This window comes from Chiloscyllium plagiosum, chromosome 32 (assembly GCF_004010195.1).
Source record: "Chiloscyllium plagiosum isolate BGI_BamShark_2017 chromosome 32, ASM401019v2, whole genome shotgun sequence".
In the NCBI taxonomy this organism is placed as follows: domain Eukaryota; kingdom Metazoa; phylum Chordata; class Chondrichthyes; order Orectolobiformes; family Hemiscylliidae; genus Chiloscyllium; species Chiloscyllium plagiosum.
The window spans coordinates 29,190,037-29,210,350 of NC_057741.1; the positions used below are offsets into that span (position 1 = coordinate 29,190,037).

General features: G+C 43.6%; 1 protein-coding gene across 1 annotated transcript in view; it reads left to right on the forward strand.

Moving 5' to 3' along the window:
• The first annotated feature begins 1,216 nt into the window (after nucleotides 1–1,216).
• Nucleotides 1,217–20,314, forward strand: part of LOC122539256 — a 67,495-nt gene continuing 48,397 nt past the window's right edge. Inside the window, exons 1-3 of the mRNA XM_043673957.1 lie at nucleotides 1,217–1,289; nucleotides 4,372–4,530; nucleotides 19,271–19,383. Of these exons, the coding sequence (XP_043529892.1) occupies nucleotides 1,217–1,289; nucleotides 4,372–4,530; nucleotides 19,271–19,383 (345 nt within the window). The remainder of the gene's footprint in view (nucleotides 1,290–4,371; nucleotides 4,531–19,270; nucleotides 19,384–20,314) is intronic.

Below are 20,314 nucleotides of genomic sequence, written 5' to 3' on the forward strand. Positions count from 1 at the left end.
ATATATTAGATATCCTGATTGTGAAAAAGAAACACAGCAAAGTCATTCCATGGCGTCAGTCTGTATATAGTTGAGAATGGAGTCTGTCCTAACTAGTCATAACTAACTTTTTTGCAAGGTTTGTGAAAGTTTGTAGTTCAGGTTGAGGTTTAGGGTGTAGATTTGCTCACTGAGCTGTAGGTTTGATATCCTCTACGTTTCATTACCTGGCTAGGTAACATCATCAGTGGTGACCTCCAAGTGAAGCGAAGCTGTTGTCTCCTGCTTTCTATTTATATGTTTGTCCTAGATGGGGTTCCTGGCGTTTGTGGTGATGTAATTTCCTGTTCGTTTTCTGAGGGGTTGATAGATCGTATGTAGATCTATGTGTTTGTTTATGGCGTTGTGGTTGGAGTGCCAGGCCTCTAGGAATTCTCTGGCATGTCTTTGCTTAGCCTGTCCCAGGATAGATGTGTTGTTCCAGTCGAAATGGTGGGTTTTTTCCTCTGCGTGTAGGGCTACAAGAGAGAGAGAGTGTCATGTCTTTTTGTGGCTAGCTGGTGTTCGTGTATCCTGGTGGCTAACTTTCTTCCTGTTTGTCCTACGTAGTGTTTGTGGCAGTCCTTGCATGGAATTTTGTCGTCTACAAAAGGTAGGGAGGAGGGACTTGGGGGAGGGGCGTTGGGAATGCGATAGGTGGAAGGAGGTCAAGTCAGCATCACGCTTAGGGGTAAGAAAACCCAGATTGTCTAACCTTTCCTGGTTTCAGGTGTCAATCTAGCCTCCCATCAGAGGGAGAAATGCTAAAGGAGGAGGCTGATGTCCTTCCACCAGTGTAGGGGCCAGTATGGTATGTTAGGGATTATATGTCAAGGAAAAGGATTTCCAAAACCAAATCAATGACAGGGTGCCTGGGCCGTGGTGGAAAGGAGCTGTGAGATGGCACTGGATGCTTACCTGGATAGTAATGATGTGCAAGAACGTAGGGGAAAGGCAGGAGACTGGGTAATGGAACAGGTGCACCCATGAATGGGCCGAATGGTCTCTTTCTGCGGCGATAGGGCGATGTGATAGGGAAAGCGGTGTCTGAACGGGGCGAGACAGAGGTTGGGAGAGGGTGAGAGAGGCTCAGAGGCACTGTGCGATGAAGACAGCACCTGCAGGAGAGGTGTGGCTCTCTGGAATGAATCCAATGGGTTGGTTTGAGTGTCTTTTTTTTCGGGAAGGCAACGAAGTTATGTTGACCGTCTCCATGGTGACAAGACGCCGCACGGAGTTGCTGTTCCTGAAAGAGCCGGCGGTAGAGCTGGGTGAGCGATTGTGGGGCTGTGTCTCGGGGCTGTGTCTCGGTGCTGGGGGGGGGGGGCACGGTTCTTGGTTTGAACGCTCAGAAACGCTAGTTATCTCGACCCTCCCTTCAGCCTTCATCAAACCCCAGTGTGGCAGGCTAAAGTTGAACTACACTGCTTCCCATTCAATTTATGCTATTTCATCTTAACTTTGACAAGGACTTGCTTTTTGTTGTTGTTGTTGTGCAATGGTTGGAGAGACACTTATGATAAACCAAAGAATTTGTATGCGTGGGGTGCGTAGTTCTGGTGCCTGAAAGTGTGATGGCACTGGAGAGGGTGCAAAAAGGGGAATCAGAACTGAGAGGTTATAAGAACTAACAGAAGGACACCCAGCTATGGGAAAGACTGGAGTTATTCATTGTAGACCACCAAAAACATGAAGGGGTTTGTGGGTAGATGGGCATGGAGATGTGTAGGTCAGTCCAAAACCAGGCCCACTAATAAATTCGCCCAGAATCACGCTGAAATTCATTCAGCAATTCAGGGAAAGCTTCTTTATGCAGTGAGTGGCCAGGATGCATCTATGGCAAGTGATTCAGGCAACAGTAATGTTGGTGTTTACGGTGCAGGAAATCAAGTCTCAAAGTAGTTGTCACAGGTGTGCAGGACCTTTGTGAGACCACATCTGCAGTATGGTGCACAGTTTTGGTCTTCTTACCTAACAAATGATATAACTGCATTAGAAACAGTTAAGAGAAGTTTTGTTTTGACTGATGGTCAGGATAAAGGAGTTACCTTGGGTAGATGGGTGGCACGGTGGCTCAGTGGTTAGCGCTGCTGCCTCACAGCATCAGTGACCTGGGTTCGATTTCCCACCTCAGGTGACTATCTGTGTGGAGTTTGCACATTGTCTGCATGGGTTTCCTTCGGGTGCTCCAGTTTCCTCCCACAATCCAAAGATGTGCAGGTCAGGTGAACTGGCCATGCTAAATTGCCCATAGTGTTACGTGCATTAGTCAGAGGGAAAAGGGTCTGGGTGGGTTACTCTTCGGAGGATTGGTGTGGACGTATTGGGCCAAAGGGCCTGTTTCCACACTGTAGATAATCTAATTGAATCATGGTGAGGTAGTGATACTGACATTGGACTGGTGATCTAGAGGCCCCTGGCCGATGTACTGGGGACATGTGTTCATATCCCTCCTTGGCAGTTGGTGAATTTTAAGTTCAATTAATACAATCTGGAATTGAAAGCGAGCCTCAGTTATGGTAAACATAAAGCAATTGTCATTAAAACCCATCTCGTTCATAAATATCCTCAGGGAATGATATCTATCATCCTGAACCAGTCCGGCCTACACTTACACGACAGTTTTGTTCAAAGTTTGTGAGAAGATTTGTAGCTCGGGTGCTTGTTGCTGTGGTTCTGTTCGCCGAGCTGGAAGTTTTTGTTGCAAACGTTTCTTCCCCTGTCTAGGTGACATCCTCAGTGCTTGGGAGCCTCCTGTGAAGCGCTTCTGTGGTGTTTCCTCCGGCATTTATAGTGGCCTGTCCCTGCCGCTTCCAGTTGTCAGTTTCAGCTGTCCGCTGTAGTGGCCGGTATATTGGGTCCAGGTCGATGTGTTTGTTGATGGAGTTTGTGGATGAGTGCCATGCTTCTAGGAATTCCCTGGCTGTTCTTTGTTTCGCTTGCCCTATAATGGTAGTGTTGTCCCAGTCAAATTCATGTTGCTTGTTGTCTGCGTGTGTGGCTACTAGGGATAGCTGGTCGTGTCGTTTCGTGGCTAGTTGATGTTCGTGGATGCGGATCGTTAGCTGTCTTCCTGTGTCTTGATGCAACTTTGTTTGTGTGTATGAAAGCAACCACCCCAATACACACAAACGAAGTTGCATCAAGACACTATTCAAAAGGGCCACAACACACTGCAGCAGACCAGAACTGCAAAAAGAGGAAGAGGAACACCTATACAAGGTATTCGCCAAAAACGGATATCCTCGCAATTTCATCAACAGATGCCTAAGGGAAAGACAACAGAACGAGGACATGCCGCAACCCAAAGGACTAGCCACACTACCATACATCAAGAACACCTCTGAAATGGCAGCCAGACTACTGCGACCACTAGGACTTATAACAGCACACAAACCAACAGCCACTCTCACACAACAACTCACCACAACGAAGGATCCGATACCCAGCATGAGCAAAACTAATGTAGTGTACAAAATCCCATGCAAGGACTGCACAAAACACCATATAGGACAAACAGGAAGACAGCTAACGATCCGCATCCACGAACATCAACTAGCCACGAAACGACACAACAGCTATCCCTAGTAGCCACACACGCAGACGACAAGCAACATGAATTTGACAGTTCTGTCTTGATTACCCTCTGAAATGGCACAGCAAGCCATTCAATTCAAAGGTAATTTGGGATCAGCAACTAAATGGAGCCTTACCAACTATGTCCACATGCCATGTTCTGATTCAAGTAAGATTCTAAGGGGACTTGCTGAGAGGATGTTTCCACATTTTAAAAAATATTAGGCATCTTGTTTTGAGGATGGAGATGAGGAGAATTTTTTTCTCTCTCTCAGGAGGTCACTCGTCTGTCAAATTCTCTTCCCTGGAGCACAGTGGAGGTTGGGTCATTGTTCAAAGTTGAGCTTTTTGATCAACATAGGAGTCAAGGGTCAATGGTGAAAGAGAGACCATTATCTACTTTAAAGTAAAAATGGATCAAAATTTGATGACACGGGGATACGAGCAGGGAGGACTTCATTTCCAGTTGCTTTATTAATTTATTGCAGAAATGATGGGCCAAATGGTTTTCTTCTACACTACGCACTCCAGAGGTGATAAACTCAAGTACACCTTAAATTAATGAACCATGTAAATAAATCAGATCAAAGAAAAAGAACGATTAATGTGTCAGATGGTATAAGCTAGTGAAAGGAAAGGCTTGAAATGATTGTCATAATTAGTCAGTTGAGAATGTGGCTTTCTGAAGCTTTGGGATGGAGCAAGGGGTTGGTTGGAATTCATAAAATACACAACTATTTAATAACTCTGTACTTTTCCTTTAATTTTAACATGCAGAATTTCTCATTGTCGCTCAATCTCGCATAACTGAATCCCTTTCTCTGACCATGGGCATCTATTCAAGTACTTTCCATCAGAGTGGAGGACAGTTACTCCTGGAGTTCACTGACCCATCCCAGGCAAACTGGATCACCTCACACGCAGAGGCGTGTCAAAGTAAGTGGAATCCCAGGACTTCCTGGAGTCTACAGCACGGCCAGAGTTTTTGCCATTTTAAAATCACTTCAATTGGCGAGACGTTGCGAGTTAGTCAGAAACGAATTCTCCTCAGCTAGCTTCACTGTCGGATTTTGTTGGTGCATTACTTGATTATAATGGAGTATAATGTGGGAAAATGTGACATTGTACATTTTGGAAGGGAGAACAGTATTATTTAAATGGATGAAAAACTGCATAAAGCTGCAACACAAAGGTATTCGGGGGTACTTGAACACAATACTGAAAGCTAACAGATAGGTGAAGCAGGTGATCAGGAAGGCTACTGGAACGTTGGCCCTAATTTCAAGGAGTGTGGTGTATAAGAGTAGGGAAGTCTGACTGCAAATGTACAAGGTGGTGGTGAGAGCCATGTGGGGTACTGTGGGCAATTATGGTCCTTTTATTTCAGGAAAGATATTGTTTCATTGGAGGCAGTTCAGAAAAGATGATCCCTGGTATGGAGGGATTGTCTTATGAGTAAAATTTAAATATAATTGGACTCAACTCACTGGAGTTTAGAAGAATGAGAGGTGACCTCATTGAAACATAATGATTCTTAAGGGGTACACAGGGTAAATGCTGAGAGGATGTTTCCCTCATGGGAGAGTCCAGGATGGAATAAAGGGGTGCCAATTTAAGACTGTGATGAGGAGGAATTTCTTCTTTTAGAGGGTTGTGAGTCTTTGGAACTCCTTACCGCAGAGATCTGTGGGGGCAGAGTCCTTGTGAATTTTTAAGGCTGAGATAGATAGATTCTTGATCAAGGGTTATGGGGAAAAGGCAGGAAAGTGGACACAAGGAATGTCAGATTAGCCATGATCCTATTGAATGACAGAAGAGGCTCAGGGAATGAACAGCCGACTGCTGTTTCTGTTTGTTATGGTTCTTACGGCTTATTTTGGTGTCATTAGTGGGGAGGTGATGGCCGAGTGGCATTATCACTGGACTCTTAACCCAGAGACCCAGATAATGTCCTGGGGACCCAGGTTTGAATCCCGCCACGATGGATTGTGGAATTTAAATTCAATACATATCTAGAATTATACAATCTAATGATGACCATGAATTGATGGTCAGAAAATCCCATCTTGTTCACTAATGTCCTTTAGGGACTGAAACTGCCAGCCTCACATGGTCTGGCCTACATGTGACTCCAGACCCAACAGCAATGTGGTTGACTCTCAACTGCCCCCGGGCAATAAATGCGGGCCTAACCAGCAATGCCCTCTTCCCATGAATAAAAAAACAGAATTAGTCAACACTATATGTCATAAAATTACAGATTCAAATGTGTGTTTTGGTTTTGCAGCAAATTTGAACAAATCTTGGCCATGTCACTCACCTTATTTTCACTCTGGATCCGTTAAACAAATTTTATTTTTCACTGCTTCTATCCTCAAGCTCTTTTTCCTTAATGAAGTTAATTAGCAATTTAATATCTTACACAATAAATTATGCTAAGTACACACATGGGATCAATCCCTTCAAGTGCTTAACACTTTGACATTCCAGTCTAGAACAGTCGGGCATGTGTTCTTGTGTCCTTTCAGCCTGAATTCCATTAACCTTTGCATTTAAGGGTTGGTCTATCTATTGTTCATTTTTTAAAAAATTAAAAGTTTGCTGTATATGTCAAACAAAGTAGCATTCTGATAGCATGAGATATGCTTGCTTTCCTAATAGCTCATTGGGACCAACATTAATTATCCTCTCCATCACCTGATTTGGGGACTAGTGAAACGTTAAAGGTCAGAAACTTGGAAGAATTTGATTTTCATCTACCCTCTACTTCTGGTCAGGTGTACAGTTGGCATTTGAAGTTTGAGCTTGATCTTGTGGATTAGAAATTGAAATGTTCATGTAAGCCTATACAACAATATTGAAGAGCTTCCAGACCATTTGTCGCTCTGATTTTGGGTCCAAGTTCCACTTCAACACACATCCAGGCTGATTCATCAATGCAGTCCTAAGGGATTGAGGTACTGTCAGAGGTACTGCACTTTAGTTGACATCAAACTGAGGTTCTAACTGCCCTCTCTCAAGTGAACACCAAATTATCCCATGGCATTCTTGAGGTCCTGGCTAATATTAACCACTCGAGTCAAGGCAAAATACTGCAGAGGATGGAAATCTGAAAGAAACACAAGGGATGGTGGAGAAATTCAGCAGATATGGCACCTGAGGAGAGGGAAGGAGAGTTAACATTTCAAGTTTGGTATGACTCTTCTTCAGAATATTAATTCCTCCACCAACATGACTAAAACAGATTATCTGGTCATTGTCTACTTTGTGCATACTGCTGCTTGCTGTACCCACACTGCTTCTTAAATTAAAACTATGACCAGACTTCAAACCTTCGTTGGCTATAGTGTGTTTTGGACCATCCTGAGGTTACAAAAGGCATCATATGAAGCCAGGTTTTTATGAGGCCCTTGTGGTGCCGTGGTAGAGTCCATACGTTGGGCTCAGAGGTCCCTGTTCAACTCCCACCTCTTCCCGAAGTGTGTAATAGCATCTTTGAACAGGTCGGCAAGAAAATATCCATAAATGCATTTTTGTTTTTTTACCTTTCTTCACTCCATTTTTAATTCCAAGTAATTCCCCAAAGTAAGTGTGAGTGAGAAAGAGTGTTTATGGCCATTTCTGCATTAAAGTTATTGATTGTAAGAGCTGATTTTTAAACAATCTTTGGGCATTGTGGCTGGTAAAACTGGCCAATCACTCTAACACTTACTGCTATGTTGAACAAATAGCCCAAGAAGCCAAAAAGTGCAAAACTGGAGATGACCAGCATCATAAAAATGTAGGAACATATTATTTACTTTATCTTTTCCCAGTGTGCGGGCAGCACTGAGTAAACCAGCATTTATTGTCCATCTCTAAGTACCCTTATGAAGGTGATGGTGACCAGCTTCTTGAACTGATGCATTTTAGAGGCATAGAAACATAGAAGATAGGAGTAGGAGGAGCCCATTCGGCCCTTCGAGCATGCTCTGCCATTCATCACGATCATGACTGACTGTCCAACTCAATAACCTAATCCTATTTCTCCCCATAATCTTTGATCCCATTTGCCACCTCTTGAATACATTCCACGTTTTGTCATCAGCTATTTCCTGTGGTAATGAATTCCACAGGCTCACCACTTTTTGGGTGAAGATATGTCTCCTCATCTCCATCCGAAATGGTCCATCCCAAATCCACAGACTGTGACCCCTGGTTCTGGACACACCCACCATTGGGAACATCCTTCCTGCATCTACCCTGTATAGTCCTGTTAGAATGTTATAAGTCTCTATGAGATCCCCCCTCACTCATCTGAACCCCAGTGAAAACAATCCTAACCTCTCCTCATATCTCCTCATATCTCTCCTCATATGTCGGTCCCACCATCCCCGTAATCAGCCTGGGAAACCTTCGCTGCACTCCCTCGAGAGAGAGCATTCTTCCTCAGAAACGGAGACTAAAACACCCACAACGCTGTCAGGGGGAGGACATTCCAGAATGTTGATCCAGCAGCAGTGAAGGAATGGCAATACAGTTTAAAGTGAGAATGTGAGAATGTGACATGCTTTAGTGGGGAACCTGCTGGTGGTAGTGTCCCTATGCATTTTCCTCCTTTGCAGATAATAGGGATCAGAGGTTTGGAAGATATTGTCAACGTGCTTATGAAAAGCAATAGATTTTAGACAAAGCATTTGAAGTTCTCAGTTGGCTAAACAAAGACTCCTGAATGAAAGCACCAACATCTGGAAAACATCTGCATCCTCAACATCACAAATTTGTTTTGGGGGTTGATGAACCACTAGGAGACTATTCTATTGCTGATAATGTTTTTCTGGTGCAAGCACATCATCTGGTCCAAAACGCGAGCAAGTTGATTAAAGTACAGAGTGGGTCTATAGGTCATTAATGCTGACTACAATTAGCTAATAAGTGCACTTAAAATCTGTCTCATAAACTGATGGAAAACTTGAAGAACAGACTTAACTGCCAAAGTTTGGACGCATTTGAACACCAACATAAAAAATGCCTGTCGGCCTGAATAAAATCTATGATAAGAAAAAATACTTCCTGCCAAAGGGAATCTCTCACTAAGATCACAGTGTCCTAATAAGAAACTTAATGAGCTTCAAGCAATGCCCTTTGACTTGGAATGGCCTTTGGAGGCAGGCAAGAATTCTGAGAACATGTGCTGTCCACTAACAAAAAGCACAGAATGATCAATCAGTTATCCTTGGAACTGGTCTCATGGCCATGCTGGAGAGAAGGTATTATAAATTCAAGACCAGAGTCTAGAAAGGAAGCTTGTCTTTGCAGTGTCTGATTAAACTTGCAGACAGAATGTGGCAATTATTTCCTATATGAGTCAATCAGTAATGCACTGTTGGGATTACCAGAAAACAACTATTATGGACAAGTGGTTTTCCATGCAGGGTGATTGTTGACTCATAGCATCTTACAACAAAGGCCCTTCGGACCATCATTCCTGTGCCAGCTCCTTGAAAGGACTATCCAATTGTCAAATTTTCATGCTCATTTCCCAATGCACCTTTTCAATTTACATATGGATATGCGCATTGCTGGCTGGCCAACATTTATTACTCGTCTCTAGATGCCCTTGAGAAGGAGGTGGTGAACTGCCCTTCTTAAACTAATGCAGCCCATATGGTGTACAATGCCCTTAGGGAGAGAATTCCAGGATTTTGACCCAGCGGTAATGAAGGAATGACAATACATTTCCAAGACAGAACAGTGAGCAGCTTGGAGGGGAACTAAAAAGAGGTGGTGTTTCCAGTATCTGCTGCCCTTGTCCTTCTAGATGGAAGTGGTTGTGGATTTGGAAGGTGCTGTCTGAGGATCTTTGGTTTTTTTTGTTTTTCTTCTTTAAACTCTCTTTTGAAATTACTAAAGAAAATGTGTATTTTCTCCTTTGCTAACTATTTTAAATCAATGGTCCTTTTTGCCATCCAACAGAAACAGTTTTCCTTATTTGCTTGACCAAACCTCCTCGTCATTTTGGAGTTCTCTATGAAATTTAACCTTCTCTCCTCCAAGGAGAAGAACACCAGCTTCTCTAGTCTCTTCACATAACTGAAATCCCTTTTCCCTAGTTATCAATCTAGTGAATCTCTTCAACAGCCTCTCCAGAGCTTTGACACCTTGATTTTTGTGGTGATTTTACCAGAGATAGTCCTCTACTTCAGAAGGCAGTGGGTTAGAGACGTTTGCTGTGTTTTCTTCGGTTCCAAAAGACCTGCATCCTAACTCTTGAATCTGAAATCTTGTGACATTTTAAAAGCATTACTCACATCGCAAAAAATATTTAATTACCAAAGCAGCTTCATTGTATCAATTATTTTTTAATATAAACAGGAAAACATAGGGAGAAGTTATCAAAGATTCACAGAATAATGCGAAAACAATGCATACTATTCACCGGGACATTATCAAGATCCTATGTTAGCTTTTAATTGAGAAGTACAAAGTACATCAAACCAATGCCACTCCAGGACAAAAAAAGAAAGACAGTTCTGATGCATATACTATTTTGGATTCAAACTTTGATAGGACTCACTGTGAAATTTTGAGTGAATCCATTTTGTGTCGGCGTATCCAGGCAGGATTCAGTAAAGAAGGTAACTATTGGAGAGCCACATACCAAAATGTTGACAGTTAAAGGAATGAACTTTAAAACTGATATACATTCAGATCCTGTTGCTCTAAACAATGGCAGCTTGTGAGGGAGACAGTTCCAAAAACAGACGTCAAATGCACTTTTGCTTCAACACTTGGAAATGAGCCTTGACAAGAACTTGGCATGTTAATTTGAGAGCATCAAAAGTTAAGCCTGTCCTGTGCTTGGTTTTTGCCAGCAAGCAGAAGTCGTTGGATAAAAATCAGGATACGATTTACTCATTTGTCCATTAAAGCATCACGAAGGAAGCAGCCTCAAAGAAGAAGTGAAAATTAACTTAATTTTTAAGAAAACATTCTGGCAAGCTTGTCAGTGATGTTCACCTTGTTTTTATGGACATCTGTGTTGGGCAAGGAGTCCCTTCAGTTGGCCTACAGCCTAAAGCAAGTCATTCACATGGAATGAATCCAACTGGAAACCAGTACCTTGAGTTGGCTTATTACATTGAAGATGCATTACAACTGCAATGTGTGAATATTGTTCAAGTCCTGTTTTTAAAAGGTTTACATTTTAGTTAACACGTACCTGTAATTCCACTCGGGAGCCACAATAGGAAGAAAGACATACATTTATTTAGAGCCTTTCAGGCCATTTCAGTGTGCTAGGTAAAAACAATGACTGCAGATGCTGGAAACCAGATTCTGGAGTAGAGTGATGCTGGAAAAGCACAGCAGTTCAGGCAGCATCTGAGGAGCAGGAGAATCGACATTTCAGGCAAAAGCCCTTCATCAGGAATACAGGCAGAGTGCCTGAAGGGTGGAGAGATAAATGAGAGAAGGGTGGGGGTAGGGAGAAAATAGCATAGAGTACAATAGGTGAATGGGGTTGGGGATGGAGGTGATAGGTCATGGAGGAGGGTGGGGGAAGGTAGCAAAGAGTACAATGGGTGAATTTGTTAGGAATACCAACTGTACAACATGTTTAAGATATTCACACCAAGAGTAGTTCTTCCTACTTTCAGGACTTTAAACAAATGTTTGTGTAAAGCTCTGCAGATATTTGTTTGCACACATCAAGTTTGGTTTTGCCAGGACAGAAAGAAATGTAAAATGTAAAACAGTCTCAGAAATTGCAATTGCCCATAAGTGCAAGGATTATTATAAACATAGAACATAGAACAGTACAGCACAGAACAGGCCCTTCAGCCCACGATGTTGTGCCGACCATTGATCCTCATGTGTGCACCCTCAAATTTCTGTGACTATATGCATGTCCAGCAGTCTCTTAAATGTCCCCAATGACCTTGCTTCCACAACTGCTGCTGGCAACGCATTTCATGCTCTCACAACTCTCTGTGTGAAAAACCTGCCTCTGACATCCCCTCTATACTTTCCTCCAACCAGCTTAAAACTATGATCCCTTCTGTTAGCCATTTCTATCCTGGGAAATAGTCTCTGGCTATCGACTCTATCTATGCCTCTCTTATCTTACATACCTCAATTAGGTCCCCTCTCCTCTTCCTTTTCTCCAATGAAAAAAGTCCGAGCTCAGTCAACCTCTCTTCATAAGGAAAGGTGTGGGGAGGGAAATATATCCCTGGTGGTGGGGTCTGTTTGGAGGTGGCGGAAATGTCGGCGGATGATTTGGTTTATGCGAAGGTTGGTAGGGTGGAAGGTGGGCACCAGGGGCGTTCTGTCCTTGTTACGGTTGGAGGGGTTGGGTCTGGGGGCGGAGGTGCGGGATGTGGATGAGATGCGTTGGGGGGCATCTTTAGCCACGTGGGAAGGGAAATTGCGGTCTTTAAAGAAGGAGGCCATCTGGTGTGTTCTATGGTGGAACCGCTCCTCCTGGGAGTTGATACGGCGGAGGCGGAGGAATTGGGGATACGGGATGGCATTTTTGCAAGAGGTAGGGTGGGAAGAGGTGTAATCCAGGTAGCTGTGGGAGTCGGTGGGTTTGTAGAAAATGTCAGTGTCAAGTCGGTCGTCACTGATGGAGATGGAGAGGTCCAGGAGGGGGAGGGAGGTGTCAGAGATGGTCCAGTTAAATTTAAGGTCAGGGTGGAATGTGTTGGTGAAGTTGATGAATTGCTCAACCTCCTCGCAGGAGCATGAGGTGACGCCAATGCAGTCATCAATGTAGCGGAGGAAGAGGTGGGGAGTGGTGCCAGTGTAACTACGGAAGATGGACTGTTCTACATCGCCAACAAAGAGACAGGCATAGCTGGGGCTGTGCCCATGGCTACCCCTTTGGTCTGGAGGAAGTGGGAGGATTCGAAGGAGAAATTGTTAAGGGTGAGGACCAGTTCGGCCAAACGATTGAGAGTGTCAGTGGAAGGGTACTGTTGGGGACGTCAGGAGAGGAAGAAACAGAGGGCTTGGAGGCCCTGGTCATGGCGCATGGAGGTGTAGAGGAATTGGATATCCATGGTGAAGATGAGGCGTTGTGGGCCGGGGAAACGGAAGTCTTGGAATAGGTGGAGGGCGTGGGTGGTGTCTCGAACATATGTGGGGAGTCCCTGGACTAGGGGGGATAGACAGTGTCAAGGTAGGTAGAGATGAGTTCAGTGGGGCAGGAGCATGCTGAGACAATGGGTCGGCCATGGTGGTCAGTCTTGTGAATCTTGGGAAGGAGCTAGAACCGGGCAGTGCGGGGTTCCCGGACTGTGAGGTTGGAAGCTGTGGGTGGGAGATCTCCTGAGGTGATGAGGTTCTGTATGGTCTGGGAGATGATGGTTTAGTGATGGGGGATGGGATCATGGTCGAAGGGGTGGTAGGCGGTGTAGAGATCAGTGCGGCAGACTACCTCTACGCCCCCTTTATCTGCTGGCTTGATGGTGAGGTCGGGATTGGAGCAGAGGGATTGGAGGGCTGCGTGTTGTGAGGGTGAGAGGTTGGAGTGGGGGAGGAGGGTAGACAGGTTGAGACGGTTAATGTCCCGGCGGCAGTTGGAAATGAAGAGGTCGAGGGCAGGTAATAGGCCAGCACGGGGTGTCCAGGTGGATATAGTGTGTTAGAGGTGGGCGAAGGGTCCTCGGAAGGTGGGCGGGAGTCCTGATTGTGAAAGTAAGCTCGGAGGCGTCGGAAGAAGTGTTCGACATCACGGCGTGTATTAAATTTATTGATGCGTGGGCGGAGGGGGATGAAGGTGAGTCCTTTGCTGAGGACTGATCGTTCGTCCTCATGACAGTCGGATCTGCGGGGGGCGTGTCAGCAGAAGTGTGCAGTACTTTTTTGATGTGTAACTGCTGTTGCAATGTAGAATACAAAACTGTCAGGTTTCATCTAGCAAGGTAAACAGAAGTGCAGTAATAGCCATTAATCTGTTTCAGCGAATTTGAGTGAAGAATAAATATTAGCTCAGGTAACAGATATAATTAGATTAGATTAGATTACTTACAGTGTGGAAACAGGCCCTTCGGAAGTGCAGTAATAGCCATTAATCTGTTTCAGCGAATTTGAGTGAAGAATAAATATTAGCTCAGGTAACAGATATAATTCTTTTTCAAAATAGTGATGAAGGGCTTCTGCCTGAAATATCAATTCTCCTGCTCCTCGGAGGCTAACTGACCTGCTGTGCTTTTCCAGCATCACACTCTCGACTAGTAAATAAAGGTTGACTTAGTGATGGGATGCCAGCCTCAGTGCAGTTATTTCATGTACCTTGCTGTCACATAAAAACTCAACAGTTTAGGGGGTACTCATAGTTTAAATTTTTCCATCACATGACTTCACGCTCATAACAAAAACATCCTCCACTGCTTTTTCAGGAATTGAAATTTCTAATGTCCATATAAGAATTTTAACACAAAATTCAAGTTATACCTTTCACAATATCAAAGCCACATTTAATAATGCCCATAACTGAATCGATAACATGATTACCCCTGAGATTATGGATTTAAGTCCCACTCCAGAAATTTAGACACAAATTTATTTTGACAATTTAACGCAATATGTGGCAGTCCTGCTTCATCAGAGATGCAGTCGTCCAAATGAAAAGTTAAATCAAGATTTTGCTTGTGCTCTGAGCTGGTTTTAGTGACACTAGTTTGAAAAACAGCAAGAGTCATCTCTTGCATTTTGGCCAGTATTTATCCTTGATGCAAAATCACAAGAATTGTCAAGGAGAATACTGAGAAACAGGCTATGTGACTAGATGGGTTTGAGGTTCACAAGGAGGACGTGTTAGAAATTCTGGAAAGTATGAAAATAAATAAATACCCTGTGCCAGATGGGATTTATCCTAGGATTCTTTGGGAAGCCAGGGAGGAGATTGTGAGTCGTTGGCTCTGATCTCTATGTCATCATTGTCTATGGGAATAGTGCCAGAAGACTGGAAGAGAGTGAATGGTCTTCCCTTGTCCAAGAAGGGGAGTAGAGACAACCCTGGTAATTATAGACCATTGAGCCTTACGTCGATTGTGGGTCAAGTGTTGGAAAGGGTAATAAGACATAGGATTTAATATCATCCAGAAAGATATAAGTTGATTAAAGATAGTCAACATGGTTTTGTGAAGGATGGGTCGTGCTTCACAAACCTTATTGAGTTCTATGAGAAGGTGATCAAACAGATGGATGAGGATAAACCCATTGATGTGATGTGTATGGATTTCAGTAAGAGGCGTTTGATAAGGTTCCCCATGGTAGTCTACTACACAAAATACGGATACATGGGATTAAGGGCAATTTAGCAGTTTAGATAGGAAATTGGCTAGCTGAAAGAAGGCTCAGGGTGGTAGTTGATGGGAAATGTTCATCCTGGAGTTCAGTTACGACTGGGGTACTGCAAGGATTTGTTTTGGGTCAACTGCTGTTTGTCATCTTTATAAATGACCTGGATGAGGGTGTAGAACGATGGGTTAGTAAATTTGTGGATGACACTAAGGTAGGTACAGTTGTGGATAGTGCTGAAGGATGTTGTAGATTACAGAGGGACATAGGTAAGCTGCAGAGCTGAGCTGAGAGGTGGGAAATGGAGTTTATTGCAGAAAAATGTGAGGTGATTCACTTTGGAAAGAGTAACAGGAATTCAGAGTACAGGGTGAATGGTAAGATTCTTGGTAGTGTAGATGGGCAGAGAGATCTTAGTGTCCGTGTACATATATCCCTCACAATTGTCACCCAGGTTGATAGGGTTGTTAAGAAGGCTTACGGTGTGTTAGCTTTTATTGGTAGAGGGATCAAGTTTTGGAACCATGAGGTCATGCTGCAGCTGTACAAAACTCTGGTGTGGCCACACTTGGAGTATTGCATACAGTTCTGGGCACCGCATTATAGCAAGGATGTGGAAGCTTTGGAAATGGTTCAGAGGAGATTTGCTAGGATATTGCCTGGTATGGAGGGAAAGACTTATGAGGAAAGTCTGAGGGATTTGAGGCTGTTTCCTTTACAGAGAAGAATGTTGAGAGGTGACTTAATTGAGACGTAACAAGATAATGAGAGGATTAGATCGGTTAGACAGTGAGAGCCTTTTTCCTCAGATGGTGATGGCTAGCATGAGGGGGCATAGCTTCAAATTGAGGGGTGATAGATATAAGACAGACGTCAGAGGTAGTTTCTTTACTTAGTGTAGTAGGGGTGGGGAGCGCACTGCTTGCAACTGTTGTAGTCTCGCCAACTTTACGGGCATTTAAGTGACACTGGATAGGCATATGGATGAGAATAGAATAGTGTAGGTTAGTTAGGCTTCAGATTGGTTTCACAGGTCGGCACAACATCGAAAGCCAAAGGGCCTGTACTGCGCTGTAATGTTCTATATGTTACTGTCTCTTGGAGTGTGCTTTGCTCATACTGGCTAGCTTGTTTCCTGCTTTTCTTTCTACAGGAAGCTCCCTTCAAAAGTGCTCAATTGGTCAGAAATCACATCTTGGAGTTGTGCAAAATACATAAAAGTTGTTCTTTCATCTAATTTATCAATTGTAATTGTCCTTTGTGCTATCCACACATTCATTAAGGATTTTAAATGAATACCTCAGCCTTTTCCAAAAGGCTTGGACTTGACATACAATTTTCCTCAAAGCACAATCAGCCAATGCTCAGTCAGCTCGACTGAAATAGTTTATTTAAATTCTCAAACTACCTGCTGAGATGTCTTACTAAAGCATTGAGGAAAGGCTGGGTGAAAAATTTCACAAAAACTTTATTTCGGTAAAAGTTTGTCTTGGCTGCCTTGTGAGTGTGTGAGAGAGTGTGGAATGACATGGTATTAATCCCAAGATTATAGATTTCTCTGTATTCTGTAACCTTCACAAAAGTGTATTAAGCTTAGAGCAAGGAAAGCTGAATTCTTCTCTCAATGATAGCATAGGTGAGCCTACTAAATCCCCTCTCATCACACCAACTGGTGACCAGTTTTGGTGTACTGGCTCTTCCTATCAATCAATCTCTTAATATGATTCAGATATGATTGAAAACCTCTTCATATTTCAAACTTTATTCATGGGATGTGGGCTTGGCTGGCTGGACTAGAATTCATCGCCAATTCCTGGTTGCTCTTCAGAAGGTTATGGTGAGCTGCCATCTTGACCCCCATGCACTTGACTTGGCGCAGTGCTGCATGAACTCATTTCATGGAGCCAAGTAGGTCACAACATTCATTCATTCATTCATGTATAACCTTTAATTGCAGTGCTCCACAAGAGCAATATCAAATGAAATGTGACCTTGAGGCACATCAGGAGATATTTGCACAGGATACCAAAAGCTTAGTCAAAGACAAAGTTTTTAAGGAGCATTTTCTCCTTCAAAAAGGAGGACATTAAGGAAAGAGCACAGTGCCTAAGCAAATGAAGGTACAGCCACCAATCTTGAGTGATGAAGATCAGAAACATACAGATGAAAAATTAACTCCATGCAATTCAATTATTAAATTGGAGAAGATTCAGAAAAGGTTAACCTCGATGTTGCCAAAAGTGGGAAGTTTGAGATATAATGATAGGCTACGACCTTTTCACTGCGAGGGTAGAAGGTTGAGGGGTGACCTTATAGAGATTTATAAAATCATGAGGGGCATGGATAAGGTGAATAGCCAAGGTCTTTTCCCTGGCGTGGGGGAATTCAAAACCAAAGGATATATTTTTAGGGGGAGTGGGGAAAGATTTAAAAAGGGCATGAGGGGAAATCTTTTTTCGCGGAGAGCAGTTCATATGTGGAATGAACTGCCAGAGGAAATGATGGATGCAGGTACAGTTACAACATTTAAAAGACATTTGGATGAGGACATGATTAGGAAAGGTTTGGAGGGATATGGGCCAAATGCAGAGGGGTGGAACCAGTTTAGTTTGGGTACATGGTCAGCGTGGAGTAATTGGACCAGAGGGTCTGTTTCCTTGCTGTATGACTCTGTGACTCTGTAACTCTCATATAGAAAGAAAAAATAAAAGTGGGAAGGTAAAGCAAATGAAAATGAGATAAGATGTAAACAATTCATAAACTATCAAAGGTTGCAATGGTGTTAAAAGTACACTGTTGGAAAGTAGGAAGGTTTCTGCAGTAGATTGGAACAAGACATCAAACTCGTAAGTTTCAGCACATTATTAAAACCATGCCAAATTGGTTCTCTCGCAGGTTTCCTGGATTTTATATCATCCCAAAACTCAGCTATAAATGGCAAGCTGACCCGCCATATTTACCCTCAACAATTTGACACGGAGCTGCTCTGAGTATGTGTTCCCTCAAGCCTGAAGCAGTCTCCGATAGATGAGGATATCCATCTTTTGGATCTAAATTAAATGAATCTTACTGAGTAAACAGGGTGACATTGCATTGCTGCAACTATTCACAGATTACAAACTAGCCCTGGGTCTGTCTCCTGCAAGCTCCTCCTGTACTCTGACCGAGTCCCTGTGATGTTATCATAGTGGATGGTGCTCACTGCTCTAAATCAAATATTAACCCTTCCAGACCCATATACAAGCAGTATTTATTGTTTCAAGGTGAAACTTTGGCCCCTATCTCAGGATGAAGTCCAAGCTGAAAGGGCTGCCAGAAGTGGTGGCCATTGCTGGAATTACAGGACAATCCAATGAAAAGGAGCACGGATTCATAGTAAGCATGGGGTTTTGTAAGGGTGAGGTTTGCAGGTCCTACTGAGGTGGGTGAGGAAGGTTTGTAGACTGGATTTGACAGGCCATGGTAGGGAAGGAGGTTCTCCATCCCTGCATCATATTGTTTACTCAACAAGACTCGTTTAGTTAGACTGAAAAGGTGGATGTCCTTATTTATCTGAGACCACTTCAGGCTTGAGGGAACACACACTCAGAGCAGCCCCTCATAAATGCTAAAAGGTTTCCGCGTTGCAAGGACCTCCCATGGCATGAGTAAAGTAGCAGTGGGAGGGATGGCTCATGGGATGAAGCCTTTACGTTGCCATTAATTGGCTACTTAAGGGCTTCATTGGGCTATCCCACTGATGCACCTGAGAAACTGTTAAAACCAAATCAATTTCTACTTCCTTCAGTGTGATAGGCAGACTATCAAAAAGAAACATTCGCACGCAGCCTTGCTATTGTTTCACATCTTTGCAACTATACCCTTGGAGAGGAGTGCAGAAGGCCTGATTAATACCCTGTCAGGTTGCAGTGCTCTTAAAACATACATCAGTTGAGGGCAGGCATAATATGTGCTTGATGTGGCACACTGTTTCCCTCTGTCTAATCATTACCTTACAAGCCTGCATGATGGTTAGTCCAACACCCCTGTGAGGATTCTATCGCCTCCACAACCAGTATAATGAGTTTAGAGGGAGGGAGGGTGTGGAAGTGCTCATGTACTGGTTCAAGCCAGAACTGTCTGAATTGGGACTTCAAATCCTGCAGTTTTTGTTTGACAGACAGGAATAACACTGCTAAAGGCAAACACTCACTCCTTGCTGCATTCCCAGAACAAACTAATACATCCGTGCAATGGAAGTTCTCTTGTGCTAATGTTATACAAGGCTCATTAAAGCCGAGGCTGCAGCGTGCATAATGCACGAGAGGGGAATTCACTGAGAGGTGTTGGGTGTGAAGAAAATATAAAGTGAAAGTATCCCTCAATTGCCTGATGTTTACTCTTCCAGTGACCATTCCAGAGGTGCAGAGGTACTGGGGTCGCTTTGTCCTCCTGCAGCCTGACAGAGACGGGAACGTTCCCCTCAATCGCTTCCTCACCAAGGAAATATTTAGCCACCAGGTACTGATTCATGTTGTGCTAAAGACATTAGGAAACTATCCATGGAAATGAGTAAATTATTCTGCGCACTGTAAGTTATAAAAATGTCAGAGAAAAAGACCAGCTGGCTTACGCTGTGAAGAATCACAATTATGTCCAGACTCAGCCATACACAGCTGGAGGAGGGGACTGAATTGGACAGCCCTTTCAAAGAGCTGAAATAGGCCTGATGGGCTGAATGGCCTCCTGAACTATAATATTCTTTTTAACACCGTGAAAAAGACAAAAAATACAAATAAAAGCTAAAGATCAAATAACACAAGTGATAGCTAGGGTCATGATGAACCTTAGGGTGGCACGGTAGCTCAGCGGTTAGCACTGTTGCCTCACAGCACCAGGGTTGCAGGTTCAATTCCAGCCTCTGGTAACTGTCTGTGTGGCGTTTGCACATTCTCCCCATGACTGTGTGGGTTTCCTCCCATAGTCCAAAGATGTGCAGTTCAGGTGAAATGGCCGTACTAAATTGCCTGTAGTGTAAGGTGAGGGGGTAGATATAGAGGAATGGGGTCTGGGGGTTGCTCTTCAGAGGATTGGTGTGGACTTGTTGGGCCGAAGGGCCTGTTTCCACACCGTAAGTAATCTAATCTAAATTGCCCATAGTGCTAGGTGCATTAGTCAGAGGGAAATGGGTTACTCTTCAGAGGACTGGCTGGGCCAAAGGGCCTGTTTCCACACTGTTGGGAATCTAATCTAAACCTGATTAACACTTTGTCACAATTGACGTTGGAGGGGTCACAGTTTCCTTTTCTAATCCCACTCCTCCACTGATGACACAAACATTAAATATAACCAGCTTGGTGATATGGCCAATTGTCTCTGACTGAATCAGATTCAATAATAAGAACAAATCAGCCAGGTTTCTTTCATCAACAATAGATAGCTAGTGTATTAC